Consider the following 17,694-nt stretch of genomic DNA (forward strand, 5'->3'; position numbering starts at 1 on the left):
TTTTGGGGGCATACTGTGTCTTGCACAGTTATCTGTGCCGTGTTCAGTCTCCTGATGTCAAGATATACCAAACCACTTTATTGTCTAATTAACAGAGTACCTAAGCTCCCTTCCTATCACCTTTTCTCAGCATCCTCTACGAGACAGGACATTACAGTAAAGGTAAGGCATTCATAACTGCATAAAGTCTTGGGCACTTTTGATAGTTCCTAACAACTGTCTTAGACGGTTATTTTGTGTCTTTTCAATTGGTGTGTCAATAGAGAAAGGCAGACTATACATTTCCAAACATTCCTTGCAAAAACTGAAGTGAAACCATAAATGTTTTAAATCTCTCTATTGTAAAAGGAAATCCTGAGACAAGACATTTTCTAAGAGATAATTTCAGGTCCCACACGAGATGAGACTTTGGATATGAGATTTTTTTCAAGTCCCTTCCTCCTCTCAACTATATTCAACCACGTCCGCGGTCCTCTCAGTCGTGTAAATGCTTTTGTCAGACACAGTTCCTGCGCTATCAGCTCTTATAAATTTTAATGTTTTCCTCACTTTAAGTTCCCAATAAAAGAAGACTTATTATGTCCAAATCTTATTGAAGAATTTAATCATGAAAGGTTATCAACAGAAGAAATGAGTACGCGGGCAATCCTTACACCGAGAAATGATGAAGTCAGACGAATTCATTCGAAAATTGACGATCAGTTACACGGCAAAATGGTTAAATGCGTATCAATAGACTAGGCTGAAACAGTTGGTGGTGATCGTGTGGAAGATGAAAACAACAACTTACAATATCACGAAGAATATCTACAACCGTTAACACCATCCGGTCTTCCACTGGCCGAATTACTGTTGAAAGAAGCATGTATCCAAGGAAGGTAATGTAGTACATCTCATGCGGATAACATTAGACACCAAAGGAGATCTTGATATGCCATTCACATTAAGACGTTAACAGCTTCCTGTTAGAATAGCTTTTGCAAAGACAATTTACAAATCTGGGGCGGCACGGTGGTGCAGTGGGTAGCGCTGCTGCCTCGCAGTTAGGAGACCTGGGTTCGCTTCCCGGGTCCTCCCTGTGTGGAGTTTGCATGTTCTCCCCGTGTCTGCATGGGTTTCCTCCGGGCGCTCCGGTTTCCTCCCACAGTCCAAAGACACGCAGGTTTGGTGGATTGGCAATTCTAAATTGGCCCTAGTGTGTGCTTGGTGTGTGTTTGTGTGTGTTCTGCGGTGGGCTGGCACCCTGCCCGGGATTGGTTCCCTGCCTTGTGCCCTGTGTTGGCTGGGATTGGCTCCAGCAGACCCCCGTGACCCTGTGTTCGGATTCAGCGGGTTGGATAATGGATGGATGGATGGATTTACAAATCTCAGAGCCAAACATTTGAAAAAGTGGGTTTATTAATTAGAGAGAAAGAAATGAAATTCACTCACGGGCAGTTATATGTTGCATTGTGATGATGCAAGTCCAAACACAGAATCAAAAATCAATGCAATACTAACGAAAATGTTCTTAAAAAATTGTTTTTACAGTAAATTTTACAGTAAAAGTGTAAAAAGTATATGCATGTTAAATTTCAAAGCCAAACAGAACAAAATCATATAACGCAACATGAAATAATTTCCTTTCAAATTATTACGTTTTACTATTTTTTAATATGGTTAACTACTCGTCGTAATGTAAAATAGTTAGTTCTATTATGCATATGTAACAATTCCCATGAAAATAACAATCTGTTTAAATCGTACATCCGCATCCCCATACGAGAGCGGCTAAACTGCAAAGAGGCTAGCGTGTAGCCCCCTAGTCTTCTTGAAGAAAGAAGCTAACACAGTAATAGACAAGTTTCCAGCTCAAAACTATAATGTCACCCGCTGCACAGCTGCACTCAGGTCCCAACTCGGGTGGTTAGTCGTGTGGTGGGTACAGCAACATGCTGTATCAGCGCATGCTCCCACCCTCCTCCTCTGTTGTCTTTGCTGAACTGTGCACTGTGCTGTATTCCTACCTAATGATCAGGAATGTAATGTGTAGGATGACCCAAAGTGGGTCACTGAAACAGAACCAGCTCTGTATAGGGCAGAACACTGGGCAAAGGCAACCATACTAAAATGGTGAGGTTGTGGTAGATGAGGTGTTTTAACCTGCAAATCTTACACCAAGGCAACACGACACAAGCATCAACAAGGCCTCTACCAAGCAGAAAGTTCACATCAGGGAGATTTTTCCAAATGTGCAGTTCCAGCTCTCCTGCCAAACACAAACAAATGGGTGAGGATCGGAAATGCAATGGTTGGCCATGGAAACGGAGTGCCATAAATGAGAAATACATCAAGCTTACTCCCCTTTGAAACACAAAGATATCCAGTATCGCTATCAGCTCAGAGCAGACAGAATCCACTGGGGTCCTCACATGCCCATCTACAGTTGGGGGAAGTTTTATCAGTAGTGGTCTACTCGGAAGAACCGAGACCACATGGGCAATCCTCGGAGGTGGAAGTACAGCCAAATGACTCGCCTATATATGAAAATACAAGGAATGGCAACAGGTGCTCTGGATGGATCAGGACAAATCTGAAATTTTTGTCTTAAAAAACGGAAGGTAGTTTACACACTAAAGGGGTCAAGAATGGAAAACAGATTAATGTCTGCAGGCAACAGTGAAGCATGGTGGAGATTCTCTGCTGGTTTGGGGCTGCACTTCTAATGGTGTTGGCGATTTGATCAAAACTGATAGCTCCACTCACTCTCGAGAAGTACAAGCAGATTGTTATTCCATCAGGAAGCCACCTGAAGAGTCCTAACTTTAACTCTACGGCATGAACATGGCTCCAAACACAGGGTCAAAACCATAAGCTATCTGCAGCGAAAAGAAAAACAGGCAAACCAGCAACAGATGGTATGACACCACAGAGCCCAGATCTCAACATAATCGAGCCCGTCTGGGATTACTTAGAGACAGAAACAACTAAGACAGCCAATCTGCTGTAGGACTGGGGCAAGTTCTCCAAAAGGCGTAGAACCACCAGCCAGTCCAGCACCTTCAAAAACTGCATACAAGTAGACTTCAGAGAACTGGCGAAGTGTGGTCAGAGTCATTTTGTTTTATCTACTACTTTTTATGAGTGATTCATACATGGCATTACATTTTTGAAAGCATTCCCACTTTACAGTATTCCCCAACCCCCCCCCCACTATTGCCCGAGACGTTGGTCCAATACTCTGTGTGTGTGTGAATCTACAATCTACATACATATATATATATACATTGTCACACGCGTGCACATGGGAGGCAGCTAAAGGGTCTAAATGAGAGTAATTCCACACCAGACCTGGGGGTGGCAGAGTGCGCCGACCTTTTTTCTCTCACTTTCCTGCAGACAGTTTATGTGAAGTTCTGTCTGGCCCTGATGCCGTCACTTCCGGTTCCAACCTTGACAACGCCACTCCCGGTTCTAACCCAAATAACGTCACTTACGGTTCCTTAGAGGACATCACTTCTGTTGGAGAACCCATGAAAGAGAAACCTTCCAGTTCCAGCCCTTTTGATGATGTCACATCTGGGTCTGAGCCTATGGAAGAGGACCCTTCTACTTCCACCCTTGATGACTTCACTTCCTTTTGTGGCCTTTAAAGCCGCCATATTTAACTAACCTGATCAGTTCTGTTTTGAACTCCGATCTGTAACATCAGTGCTATTAATTTACGCTTTTTGCGGCCAGGGAACCAAACCAAGCCCCAAACCTTTTATGACTCCTGCCTCTGGTTTTTGTGACAACATATACATATATACACACACACACACTCTGGTGGTGACATAAAGTCTAAGATTAAAACATATACCGTCCTTCATGAAGCACACATTTTTAATTTTGAAAACGGTTACTCCATTATTAAGAAATGTGCAGAGTTTAGTTAGGGGCCAGTTTTCTTTTTACTCCCAAATGTGCATTTCATTGGCTGTGATCGAACCTTTAGCAACAGATGTACCCAGAAGTTTATTCATTTCTAATTTCTTTTTTTGATATTTTCTTAGCTGTTTGTATTTTGAAATAGCTGAACTATTAAAAATAATGCAATATAAAAAATGCAAACTGAATTACACTACTCAGACACACCAGAGAATACACCACAATACACAACACAAATTAGAGCTCCTTGAACCTTTGTAACACGGCGGGTGTCAGTATACAAGAAAATATGCATACTACATACTAAGTAGAAAAGAAACTGTACAATTTAAAGTGTCAGTGTTATAAAAACTGTTCAGAAAATTGCCACTTAAAATCACAGAGTGGTTCTGTGACGGTTTTGCAACAATGACAAAATTCTCTCTCTCTTAATAATACAAGTTATCTCAGGTCACCTATGCTTACTTGTCTTGCATTTCAAAATGTATTTCATGTTTAGATATCAGTTGGTGATTTTCACATTTGCTTTTATATTCTATGGAGGAGTGACTCTCAAATTAAATTTATGAACAAGCTGTGCTCTGGGACTGACTGCCATCCTATTCAACTTATGGGTGAGTTTTGCTCAGAATGAAATCACAAGCAGTTCTGGCACTCATGGCACATTAAAATGGAACAAATGACTGTTGAAAGTAATAATTCTGTATGCTCATTTGTTCCCGTAATTAGAAATTTACTTCCGTTAACCAAAAAGTCTTAGCTTTAGCTTTTATATTTATGATGTCATTTACATGTCACTAGCGGCTATGTCATCATCCAAGGATAACTCGGTAACCTTGAGGCCGACCTTACAACAGCATCACTAGCTGGGACCCCCTAGCTATGGAACATTCCAAAATGATGAATGATTCATCAAGCAATACTTCATTATGAAATGGGCAGCTTCTATGAAGAGGAAGATAAGAGACAGCAAAAGAAGAAGACAGAAGAAACTAGATTTGCAGAAGCAGCTCCCAAACACCACCCCCTGTCCACTGAATGTGCCCAACGGTACAGTATGGCTACAGCCCTACCTTTCACTTCTCCATTTTCACTTTACGTCAGTTTCATCAATCCTGTCCTCAGTTTCTGTCAGTCCTCTAAGGCCCTCACTGCTGACTCATTTTTCTTGAGGTCAAAATGTGAAAATTTAGGCTTCCAGGTTAAGGCTTCACTGCATAAATACACCAAACAAAAAAGATGCAGTGCTGGCTTCCTGCTCTGCACTAGATTCTAAAACCTTTCTGTTTAAAATGTCTGAATGATCCAGTCCCACAATGCCCAGGTCCAGTTTGTATCAGTTTTCCAAATTTATAATGGTTAAAATATGTAAAAAAAAAAAAAAATGAACAAAAGAGCAAGAAACAAAGGAAGTAAAAACGAACCAGTGACACACTTACCAGGTGGCTTTGGAGATTTCAACTGTAAAAGAAAAAAAACAAAAAACAACATAATTGATCTCTATCCATAGTTCAGAGGAGATGCCATTTCTACTGTTAAAACATTTATTTTTCAAATTTAAAAAGGAAAACATTGTATATAGAGATGAAATAGAGACCTTCCATTGGAAACTTAAAATAAACACATCACAGTGTGATAGGTGGCTGGCCATTTATCCCGGCCAATACCCCCAGGTCGCCAGATGGAGCTCTCCTTGCAGTATGGAGGTACCCCGAATGCCAGCAGGGAATTATGGACATTGGAGTTTTCCTTTACAACCCTGCTGGATACCACGGGGGCCGCTAGAAGGCGCTGCAGGGAGGAGCAGTAATTATTTTCCCTATGCCCCGGAAGTATGTCAGAGTCACATGAACAACAGGGATGATGTGCTTCCGGGGTGAAGAAAAGGATTTTTTTTCTGACCTGGAAGTGTTCATAGTCACATGGACAGAGAGGGCGAAACACTTCCAGGTCAAGGACTATAAAAGGATTGTGGGAAATCCCAGACGTTGAGCTGAGCTGGGTGGAAGGGTGGCAACGCGTCTGGGAGTGGAGGATTGATCGATTATTGGTTTATTATTGTGTTTATTTATGAGTATAGTGGAGTGGAGTGTGCTTGGTACACATTATTATAAAATAAAGTCATATTGGACTTTTATCTGGTGTCTGACGTCTGATCTGAGGGTTCAAGGGGTTGACAGTTCCTCTATCTTTCACAACAGAAAGGCCTTATTAGATTTGTGCAAGTAGCTTTTAATTTCAAATACAAGTAACGAACAGCCCAAGACTTTATCCAGCTTTCTGCATGTCCCCAGCAGCAAATATCTGTGGCCTAATCAGCGGAGGAGTGACAGAGTAGCCCACAAGGCTCAAACCACAGCGCTTTAACGCCATACTGCTTGCTGTGCTTGAAACACATTATCTAATTAACAAACAGAGAAGCATATTACACAAAGGATGGCAAGCACAGATAGTAAATAAGGGCTGAGGACTGCTAGATAATCTGTGTCTTAACCGTAATGAAATGGCCCTGTAATCAGTAAGCAAAGGCATCACTTATCCTGGCAGTTTCTTTTGAAATCTGCTTCTTTCAAACAGAAACTGAACTTGTTCAGACTTTTAATCCAATGCTTGACATTTAAAATGAAATGTGGAAGCATAACCTAAGCCCTAAGGCACCACGGTGACACAACTAGTATTCAAAACGGCTTCTGGTAATACAAATCCAAAAATACCTTAATAATTTCAAGAGATGAATGGTATGGTCTATCATTTACACAATATTTTAGTATTAGTATGTTTATATAAAGCTGAAAATATTGTCAACTGAGACAATTTATAAATTGTCATAATGTATTAAATTTTCATGGCTTTCTGCCAATTCTTTGCCTCTCAACAGCTAAGACCAGTGCCTTAACAAGACGTATGGTCAGACAGCATGGCAAATTTAACACTAGAATCCCTGAAGCCTTCGCAAAAACTCGTAATCTCGGTCACCTTAAATTCTTTCACACCTCTCTGTCAGCGTCTTTTGTTTTGCGTTCTACAGCCTGCTATCCCACCTCCCCCACCGCCGTAGCTCAAATCAGCCAAAACATTCTCCCAGCTCAAGTCTGTTTACCTGTGTGTGAGGTGCCTGGAATTATACAGGGTAAATAATATATCATTATTTGGTATACATACGTTTCATGTGTGTTCTGTGTCTACGACGATCTGGGTAAGTGTAGGATAACAGGAAAGGCGAGGCAAGAAATGTTGAACACATAACTAAAGCAGAAACTTTTTTCATGTTTTAGTACTAAATGACAAAATTTTGACATGAAGCGTATAATGTGTGAAGACTTAAGTCCAAATATCAAATAAGCACTTTCAACAAAAGGGTACAAATATAACAAGTGCGCTTTTATTCAAGAATGTAACCAAAGAAAAAAAAAAATCAGGTTAGTGTATGATGCTGTTACGACCGCTTGGGTGGTGCAATGGTAAGAACTACTGACTCATAATCAACAGGTCGCGGGTTCGATACCGGGCACTTCCTGGATTTACTGTTTTGAGTAGTGAACTACTCTTATTGTTACTATCATACAATAAAAACATACATTTGAGTAACAGCCGGTGTAAATTTATGGCACTTGTAAAGGTTAGCGTTTTTATTCAGTTTTATTCTCTCAGTCACATTCACACTCCTCCCGATCTGAGACTGCTGTTTTCAAACAAAGACGTGCTATAACAGAGGTGAACTCAGACGAGGATGAGGGTCTACATCAGAGAAAGAGAACAGACGTTCCCAACCCACAAAAAATGTCCACTCACATATAAGAACAATGCAGCTGCACCAGGCGTAAAGGCAAAAGATGGCACTGTTTGGATGCAGCAACAGGTTGGGCGTCATCCTGCCCCACACCTGTCCTTCAACGAAACTGCGCGGCTTATAGAGCTCGCCAAGGTATCGTGCAAAGTCCTGTTTGTGATTATGTTTTGTGATGCTCTTTATATGAAAACCATGTATATGTTACTTGTATAAAAGCCAGATGAAATGTTATTTACGTATCTTCCTACAGCATAAAGTCACAAGTAGACTGCAGAGCTTCCTGTGTTTGATCGACACGGGCACGCTGACACAATACATGATCGGTAACTTAAAGAGTGATGGCAGCTTCCATCTGCATCTCCTGACACTTCACCACACTAGTGTTTAGATCTGGCAGTGCCATGCTGACACTTCAGTACGCGAGCACTGGCAAACAGAATGCTGTCAGACTTCTTTTTTTGGGTTCATACACCGTCCAAGTTAAATTAACAGTGACCTCACATTTCTTCAAATAGTTTGAAAGGAAACCTGTGTAAATGCAAAGGAAGCGGGAATGTGTGATGTGTCAACTCGAAGCTCCTAATGGTCAAAGAGCACATAAAGACTCACTAATTATTAACTCTCAGGGACACAGTAGTTCATCCCTACAACATGCAACTGGCTAGGATAAAATTAAGCCACCTTGATTCTGGCACAGACAAATGTATAGTGTGTTACGCATGTGTGTCAGAGAGCCACCTTCCAGGCTCGTCAAGTGTAAGCAGTACTACTCCGGGGCACAACCACTAACCACCTTGTCTCCTTTCCCTCCCACAACTCAAAGAAAATGGCCAATAAGGGCAACTGACTCCAACCATACTGGTCCAGGAGATACAAAAACAGGGCACTCCTGGAAGGAGGCATCTCATCTGGGAGACGAGCAACCCACAAGACAGAGCTCCAAACCAAAAACCTGGCTACCGCATACAGCAACCTTACGTTAGCCAACAGCTATTTACATTTTGTTCGTCTCTGCACCTTCAAGCACTTGTTATTTTTGGCATTGGTTAAAAACCCTTTTTGAGTAAACAGAGTGGCCTGGTTGGCACCCCAACATTCTGTCTATATTCCTCTCCTTGCTACAGGTTGACGAGTGCCTTGATCGAGTCACTGGGGGTACCACAGTCCACAACCAACAGTAAGAAATGTGCTACAAATACCCATAGCTCACTGGGATTTTTTAAACATATTTTGTAAATAAGGCTACAATTGAAAATAGCGTGAAAAGTTGAATAGTGTGGTGTTAACCTATGCATGTTCGGCTAAAATAAATAATCCAGTATTTCTAAAGATATTAGAACAACAACAAAATTTTGTTCATTCAACAGAATGATATACACGGGAGGATTCCAACGTCACTTAAAGAGGGGGAAAAAAATTTACCCCTCTACTCAAAAATCTTTATTCCAGAATTCCAAGCAGTACACATCTCAGGTGTTCTGAGCCTCAAACCTCATTCTTACACTGTGGTTTACTCAAATTCAGACAGATGGAAGAGAAACCAACTTAGAGAGTAAACTTCTCTATTTAAAGTGAAACACCATCAACTCGTTCTATAAATGCTTACGATGAATGGACCCTCATTTTAACTGGGGCGTTGTGAAGCTGAGGCTTATCCCAGCAGGCACTGCGCACAACGCAGGAACAATCAATGGACGAGGTGCCAGTCCATCGCGAGTGAATGTACTCACAAACGTAGGCCAACGTAGCATCAACAATCAATCAACCAACCTGGCATGTCACTGGACTGTGGGAAGAAACCAGAGCACCCAAAGTCAACCCACAGCTACACAAGGAAACTCATCACATGGAGCACCTCCTTGTTGTGAGGCACCGCCACCATGTGGTGCCCATTTTACCTCAATTATGATCATTTGGATTCAGAAAACTGCCAACAAAACCACTGACATAATGGCAAATGCAAACTGAATGAGACTTACTCTATAAAAAAGGGAGGTTGCTACACTCTGAACAATGACGGGCTAAGCAGCCAAAGTAAGTGGACTGGCTAAGAAGGTTTTACACCCCCTGCTATTATCTTCTGCAGTTATTCCGATTTTCATCCTCTCTTCCCTGTAATTAACTTCTATTACATATCAGCCCATCTCCTTCTTGGCTCTTCTTGCGCTTTTGTCAAATTTCAGTTTAATTTGTGTAGATAAAGCAATACAGCTGGTCACTACATTTACTACAGAAAATGAAGCCAGAAAGCACCTTATAACGAGCTGAAGGAAAAAGATGACCAACGCCAAGCAGTCAAATTTAGAATTCTTCTGAAATGGTAAGCCATGTTAAAAATAAAATAAAAAACTACTAAAAAAATGTTGAAGGTCGAGCCCATTCACATTCTACTGATGCTTTCAATTTCTGCTTTTCTTTTAAACAGAAGAGCGACTGTATAACGTCAGACTGAAGCTCACTGATCAAATTAAGCACAATCACTTTAAAGAAAACTCGTCTCACTCCTTTGACGTCTTTCAAATCAACTCAAAACTAGTTTAATTCTGAACATGCTGTGTGCTTAAAGCTAAGTGGAAGGGAAGACCAAGAATGACAGAAGGACAAGAGCGAACTAAGAAGAAAGAAAAAAAAACACATTTTTCAAAATGACGGAAGTATCCATGGTTAACAATGCACAAAAACAATTCCCGGAGGATTCAGCTCCTTGAGTAAACTAACCCCCCATTCTATTAAAGTTGTCAATTCAGATTAAAACAAAATATACAGAATTCGAGCTTTTCTAAGCATACAGTTGACGAGACTTACTTTGTTCAGCATTCGCAGGTCCTCCATTATCTGTTCATCTGTGAGCATGTAGTTTAGCTGAGGTGTTCATGGTTAAGGAAGCAGAAAAAGCAGGACCTTTCATTGTTTGGTTTTAAATCAAACGGGACACTTTGTGTGGTATAATGAAAACAACTAATGTGCTATGGCTGCAGAAGACAGGCCTGTTCAGAGACATACTCAGATTTCTAATATTTAGTAATTACAACACCACACTCAAAATGGCACACTCTGTCCTCCAAGATCACTGGATCAACCACCTCACATTTCAAGTATAAATGGCAGGCAACCAGTTGAACTTTTTTGGCTACAAGCGGAAGATGGAAATGTTTAACAAAGTAAAAAAGGGTGTCAGAGGTATACAAAGATGTTATAGAATACCAGTAACTTGACTTGAGCATTCCTAGTTTTCATCCTCTTTCTCTGTATGTTTACCATTCGTTTGCTCAGAGGTTGATGCGCTTGTTGCTTCCTGAGCAGCTCTTCTTTCCTCCACCCTAGCGGCCCGCTGCTTCTCTTCTTTCATCAGCATCTTTTCACGTTAAAACTGATTAAATCAGTGTTTGTGTTGCAATTACTTAGTACTTTTACCTTAATTTTTCACTTAAGCTGGCACTTAAGTCTTCAATCTGCCTCAAGAATGATGTAAGATATGAAGTGGTAAGTGACGGCAAAGGTGGTAGGGATGAGAATGGCGCCTGTACGCATGTGCCACACGGCCGCACTGCTGGTCACTGCCAAGAGTTGATTCTACAATAAAATAAAATGAACATAAAATGAGGAACAACCTTGGAGGACAATCATCACCCTGAAAGTGGATAGTAGATGTCACATAGTATATGTGTATCTAATTTCAGGTCAATCAGTTTGTGAGCTACAGGCGATTTAAAATCCAGCCACAGTAGCGTATCCTCTTTAATAAAATCCCTGTGTGCGTCCAGGTGTCTGTGTATGTGTGTCTTCTGGTGAAGTGCACATGCGTGGGGCACGGTGCGATGCGCGATATTACTGTCAGAGAAAATTACAGGCGTTTTACGGATATACAAACCAGTATTACTGCGAGAGGAAATTAAAGGTACACAATACAGTGACACATATTACAGCCACATACAAGCCAGTATTACTGTCAGAGGTGATTAAAGGCATATTACCGGCGCGCACGCCTGTATTACCGCCAGAAAAAATTAAAGGTATATTACGGACGTACAAGCCAGCGGACATATAAAGACAGTATTACTGTCACAGAAAATTAAAGACACACAATACACGGCAGCAGCCCATGAAGAACGGTCAGCTCAGCAAGTAAACATCAACAAAAGAAAGAAAAATACGACCAACAAACAGAATGAGGTCAAAGTCCCTTGCCATTTAATATAAACTGTTCCTACTAATGTTTATGCACTACTGTTCTAGCGCCCGTTATTGTAACGGGCTAAATGACTAGTTATATATAAAAAATATTGCCAGTTGAACTCTACAAAATTCATGCAGCTTTCTTGAAGGCATACAAAATAAATTCAAGATCCAAGAACAGGCAGAGCTTCAATGTTAAAATACACGCCATGCTTTACAGATTCACGTGTCTTTTATCCGTAGCCTAATAATAGCACATACTAAATCACCCATTTATGGGAAAGGTTTTCAGCCCCTATTGATCATAAAATGGGTCTGCAAGCTTCATTTCAAACTTTTCTTGTGCTGTTCAAACAAAGTTTAGAGATGACAAAGAAACTATTCAAAGTGCAAATAAACAACTTTCTCCTAATGAAAAAAAGCAGAAACTGACTGGAAAAAAAAAAATTTTTCAAATGCCCAACACATTTAGAAATTACAAATGTGGCAAGGACGATAAAGCGAAGGAGAAAGATCACACATTGCACAGGAGGTTAAGGGCTGCTTCCAAATGAACTGAACTTTACTAGGGTTCTCTTTCATTTCCCAAGTGGGTGGTACGTGACATGATGCTTTTGCTTAAAATATTGACAACAACAAAAAATAAAGTTCACCCACTGATTCTTCCTTTGATAATATCAGACACCACCTCATCAGCAAACAGGCAGGAGTCACCAATCTCACGTCCACATTCAAATGCCAATTGTGTGATAGCAATTAACCCAAAAATAAAAAGGAATTTCACCTTAAATGTCAGTGGTCAGGCATTAAACGATAAAGAACTTCAAGTTCCTAAGCATCGAAACATCCAGTTGCCTTACTTGGTACTTCAAGACAGTCAGGAGCGTTCAGCAGAGGCTATTTTTGAGAGGTCAGTTATAGCGAGCCAAGGGTCACAGAAACCAATGGAGAATTTCTAGATTTGATCTTTTTTAATCACTGTGCCGTAGGACAATCTCTCTACCAAGGACAGATAACGAGAGAACTGCACTGCTGTTAAAGTAATTGGCGGCCACCTCTCTCTATTACTCTACTTTCGCCGACTAAACGTAAGATCGTTACTTTTTTATTTTTTTAAATTGTTCCACCCTGCGTGCCCCACTCTTCCCTGTCTGCACTTAAGTCAATCAAACCCAAGACTACCAGATTTCACAACAGTAATATTTAAAAAGCTGTAAAATGAATAAACTTTCCATTTGGATCCAAAGAGTCATCTAAACTAAGCTAAATATATCTACATGTGTTTATAATAAACTAGCCATCCCCCACAGCTTCGCCCTGCCCGGCTCCCCACTCCTGATGTCACGCTTCCTCCTCCCCTCGGCCTGCAGCCTCTGTCTCGGATTAGTGTGAATATATCACTCCTGCAAGCGAACTACGATTCTTAGTGTGATGAGAGAAGTCGCAAAATCAACTGAAATGTTCAAGCAAATTATAGAAAAAAAAAATAGATCTAAATCCGTTAAGTAGTTCTCTCATGAAAAGCCAACAGACATACAGGCAGGTCTAAAAAACAAAGAAATTTGTGCTTGCACCACGAAATTTTAAAAACCATTTCTTAGTGAAACCTATACTCCAAATTTCAAGTTCCAAGTCCTCATGGTTCGGGAGATTTCATTATGAGCGAGTCAATGGTATTTGGCTTTTATATTATACATACACACACACACACACACACATATATATATATGTGTGAAGGATGGCCGGCCAATACCCCCAGGCCGCTAGATGGAGCCCTCCCTGTAGCATGGAAGTGCCCCAAAGACCAACAGGGAATTATGGACAATGGAGTTTTTATTCCCAACCCTGCTGGACACCGTGAGGCCCACCAGAGGACGCTGCAGGGAGGCTCAAGGACTCTTACGTGCCCTGTAACCCGGAAGTGCGTCATGATCACATGACAGGAAGAAACGACGTGCTTCCGGGTTGAGGAAAAGGACTTTTACCCTGACCTGGAAGTCATAAGGACTTGTGGATTGTTGGACAGGAACACCTCCGGGTCAGGGGGTATAAAAGGATTGTGGGGAAAGCCCAGAGACTGAGCTGGGTGGAAGGGTGGCAACACGTCAGGGAGTGGGGAGGATTATTGTATTGATTGATTATTGTTTATTAATTATTAGAATAGTGTGGAGTAGTGGTGCTTTGTGCACTTTATTATTATAATAAATATTCATCTTTGGACTTTTATCTGGTGTCTGACGTCTGGTCTGAGGGTTAAAGGGGTCATGGAGACCTTAATATGTCACAATATATATTAGTTAAACACAAAGTAATGCTGTTCTGATACTGTATGGCAATTTGACTTTTTTTGTTACATTAGCTAAACCAAATTAAATTCCTTCCAGCCAAATTTATTCTTGTAAATGCAGCGTTTCACTTGGACATCTCACAGACCGGACGTTTTTCAACTGAAACTTTCTCTCCCCTTAGAAGTGAATTGTGGCATTCATTGTGGACTTTGGCTAATTTCACCTTTTCTTTTCTGTTCTATGCAAAACACACTTGCACACAGAGGAAATGCAGGTTTTCTTCTCTAAGCTCTTACAATCTTCTAAGATGACAATACTGGAAAGTACTTGGTCTTGACAAAGGTACACAAATGGAGACACTTCCTTAGACAGCACATAATGTATTTTTATTCTCTTTAAAATAAAAACCGCCAGCGAATCCAATTCTGTAGGACACAGTTCCCAAAAATACATACCCATTATTTAGGCAAAGGACTGAAAAGACGCGTTGCCAGAGCAGCCAAGAAGCTGTGGTACAGAAGAGTCACTTCCTTTGATGGAGACTACGCTTCTAAATGACTACTAGCCGACACAGAGACCCTCCCAAGGCCATGAACTAGCACCGAGTCACAACACACACCTGAGCAAAATGCAGCAGCGCTCTACTTAACAATTCCTTTGGTGGTAGACATCCTGGAATAGACCCACGCCACTAAAATCATCTGAAAGCTGCCTCTGCATCTCGAGGCATCTAAAGAAAGAGGTTATTCTTGAGCATTTATTAGCCGTCTTGACTGGTGGTTCACCACGTAATATACTTATACAGCAATTCGAGACAGAAATGCTGTCCAAAGTGTTGCTGCAGCAGTGCCAGAGAATCCTCTCACTAAGGACCGGATGTGCCATCAGATTTTAGAGGCCTTTCCATGATGCCTAAATAAGGATTAGGCCACAATAAGAACACTCCAGCCAAATGCTGCTGGACTGGAAAGACAATCCCTTAGTACAAGGCAGGAAAGTTCAACCACAGATTTTACTTGTAAGCGGTACAGCCCAATTAAATGAACGCTAACTTATACGATTTATATATGTGATTCAATTTTTAGCATGTCACTGCTGAAAGAGAACATGCAAAAATGTCAGCAAAATTTTGCCATCTTGTAAAATAGGAATGTGAGCTGCATTGTTAGAAGCACAAGTGCAACACTTTATAGTTTCTATGTGTAAGAAATGCATACGACACTACTCCAACATGTCAGAGCCACTTTAATAAACCTGCAGCCGTCCAGGTCTGAACGGTTACCGTCTATAGCCCACACGTGCCTCAGGGACCACCTGGGAAAACACAACAGTACCAACAAACAGTCAGAAGGATATCAGGGGCTGGCTTCCGTCGTTTGTCCGGTAAGGGGACTGGATCATTTGGACGGCGTCTTAACTTCCTTGTCATAGTTGGTTTAACTTCCATAGAATCTATTACAGGAAAAAAAGAAAAACGGGAAATTTTTTTTTGGAAAGTTGAACAGTTTTCATTCATTAGTGTTTTCACAGAAAAACAGGAATCACAAAAAAGGAGAATAACCTTCCTTCTCTAATTCTTTGTCTAAAAAAAGTTTTTTCTTCATTACGTACCTCCTGTTAATTCCATGGTGAGTTTTTCATTTTCTATCATCTTTTTTTTCTCTTCTAGTTCAGCAATTAAATTTTCCTTCAGTTCTATTTTTTTATCTTCAAACTCCTTTACAGCCGCTTTCTTTTCCTTGATGTAGTTCCTTTCCACCTGCTCAGTCTGTGAAAATCAATCCTTTAGACACTCAGAATCTCTTCAAGGAAAAATGCAAACTGACAGTGCGACAGTGCCCTCTCCTGGCCACACCAAATACTACAGATAGTTAAACTAATGCAGCTCCAATTTCACCAACTTTACTGGCTGTATCTCCAACAATTAAAACACGATGACTGTGTACTACAGACTTGAGAGGGTGTTGAGAACTATTACCAAACTTAAAAACAGTGTATAAATAAATAAATGTAATGTACGGATAACAAAACCTGATTACTTCTTAACAACTGTGTATTTGAAAGCCGCAGAATTTTAAAAATGTGCCATAGACCTTTCTTGTCTACTACAAATAACTTAACAAACTTATGAGGTCTGTCATATACATCACTCTATTATAAAAAAAAATCTTGGAAGGTTGGAAGGAGAGGAGACGTGTTTTTCTCAGAGAGATAACTTTCATGTCCCCCGGGGCTGGAAATAAAAGACAAAGTAGAATGTCGTAAAGAATTCAAAAACGTTGGCACGGTACATATGCAGAGCAGGTCAGAGATAATGGAAGTACGAAAATTCAAAAGTCTCAAAAAAATTATAGTAAAGATCGCATTAGTGCTAACAAATGGAAACTATCCATCCATCCATTTTCTAACCCGCTGAATCCGAACACAGGGTCACGGGGGTCTGCTGGAGCCAATCCCAGCCAACACAGGGCACAAGGCAGGAAACAATCCTGGGCAGGGTGCCAACCAGGGCCGGATTTATATGAAAAGAGGCCCTAGGCTATTCCACTTATGAGGCCCTTTCACCTTCCATTTTTAAGTTTGTAAATTACATGAGAGATAATAAAATACATCATTACTGTGATTAACCAATACATTTTTATGTTTGTTTATTAGTCATATGCGTAGAATTTCTCCTTATTTTCGGTTCAGTGTTTTAGTGTTCACTGTTTTTAGAATAGTGTAATTTTAATTTTGCTAACAATTTGAATGTAGGCCCCTCTTGATCTTGAGGCCCTAGGCTGAAGCCTAGTTAGCCTATAGGAAAATCCGGCCCTGGTGCCAACCCACCGCAGGACACACACAAACACACCCACACACCAAGCACACACTAGGACCAATTTAGAATCGCCAATCCACCTAACCTGCATGTCTTTGGACTGTGGGAGGAAACCCACACATGACACGGGGAGAACATGCAAACTCTACACAGGGAGGACCTGGGAAGCGAACCCGGGTCTCCTAACTGCGACGCAGCAGCGCTACCACTGCGCCACCGTGCCGCCCATGGAAACTATTACTCGGTGAAATAAAGGAACAGAGACTTGTAGATCATTTAATTCGTGTTACTATCAGGGAAAAGTAATGTTTCTTCCCAATGAAGAGGCGTATCTGCGAGAATTAAAAAGATTTGTTGTTTGGTGAAAGTGAAATCTCGCGAAGGAAAATTTCAAGCCCCGCAAGACAAGAGTTTATGCAAAGAGATTTGGAAAAGTCCTGCCCACATAACCACACGGTTCAATCATGTCTCATTTGTGTGAATGCTATTGTCAGACACATTTTTGTTTTTTTGGGAGTTTTTCCTTGTCTTCTTAGAGAGTCGAGGCTGGGGGGATGTCAAGAGGCAGGGCCTGTTAAAGCCCATTGCGGCACTTCTTGTGTGATTTTGGGCTATACAAAAATAAATTGAATTGTACTGTACAGAGAAAGAAACGATATTCACTCACGGGCAGTTATACATTGTGTTGCCACAATGTAATTACAAGCACAGAA

General features: G+C 40.9%; 1 protein-coding gene across 4 annotated transcripts in view; it reads right to left on the bottom strand.

Annotated features, from left to right (window-relative positions):
- Window positions 1–17,694, bottom strand: part of suds3 (SDS3 homolog, SIN3A corepressor complex component) — a 46,819-nt gene that overhangs the window by 13,259 nt on the left and 15,866 nt on the right. For all 4 annotated transcript variants that reach the window (XM_028825318.2, XM_028825316.2, XM_028825317.2 and 1 more), the window contains 4 exons: window positions 15,775–15,931; window positions 15,520–15,615; window positions 10,505–10,566; window positions 5,349–5,370 (listed from right to left, as the gene is read on the bottom strand). In XM_028825318.2, the coding sequence (XP_028681151.1) occupies window positions 5,349–5,370; window positions 10,505–10,566; window positions 15,520–15,615; window positions 15,775–15,931 (337 nt within the window). The remainder of the gene's footprint in view (window positions 1–5,348; window positions 5,371–10,504; window positions 10,567–15,519; window positions 15,616–15,774; window positions 15,932–17,694) is intronic.

Source organism: Erpetoichthys calabaricus, chromosome 18 (genome assembly GCF_900747795.2).
Source record: "Erpetoichthys calabaricus chromosome 18, fErpCal1.3, whole genome shotgun sequence".
Lineage (NCBI taxonomy): Eukaryota > Metazoa > Chordata > Cladistia > Polypteriformes > Polypteridae > Erpetoichthys > Erpetoichthys calabaricus.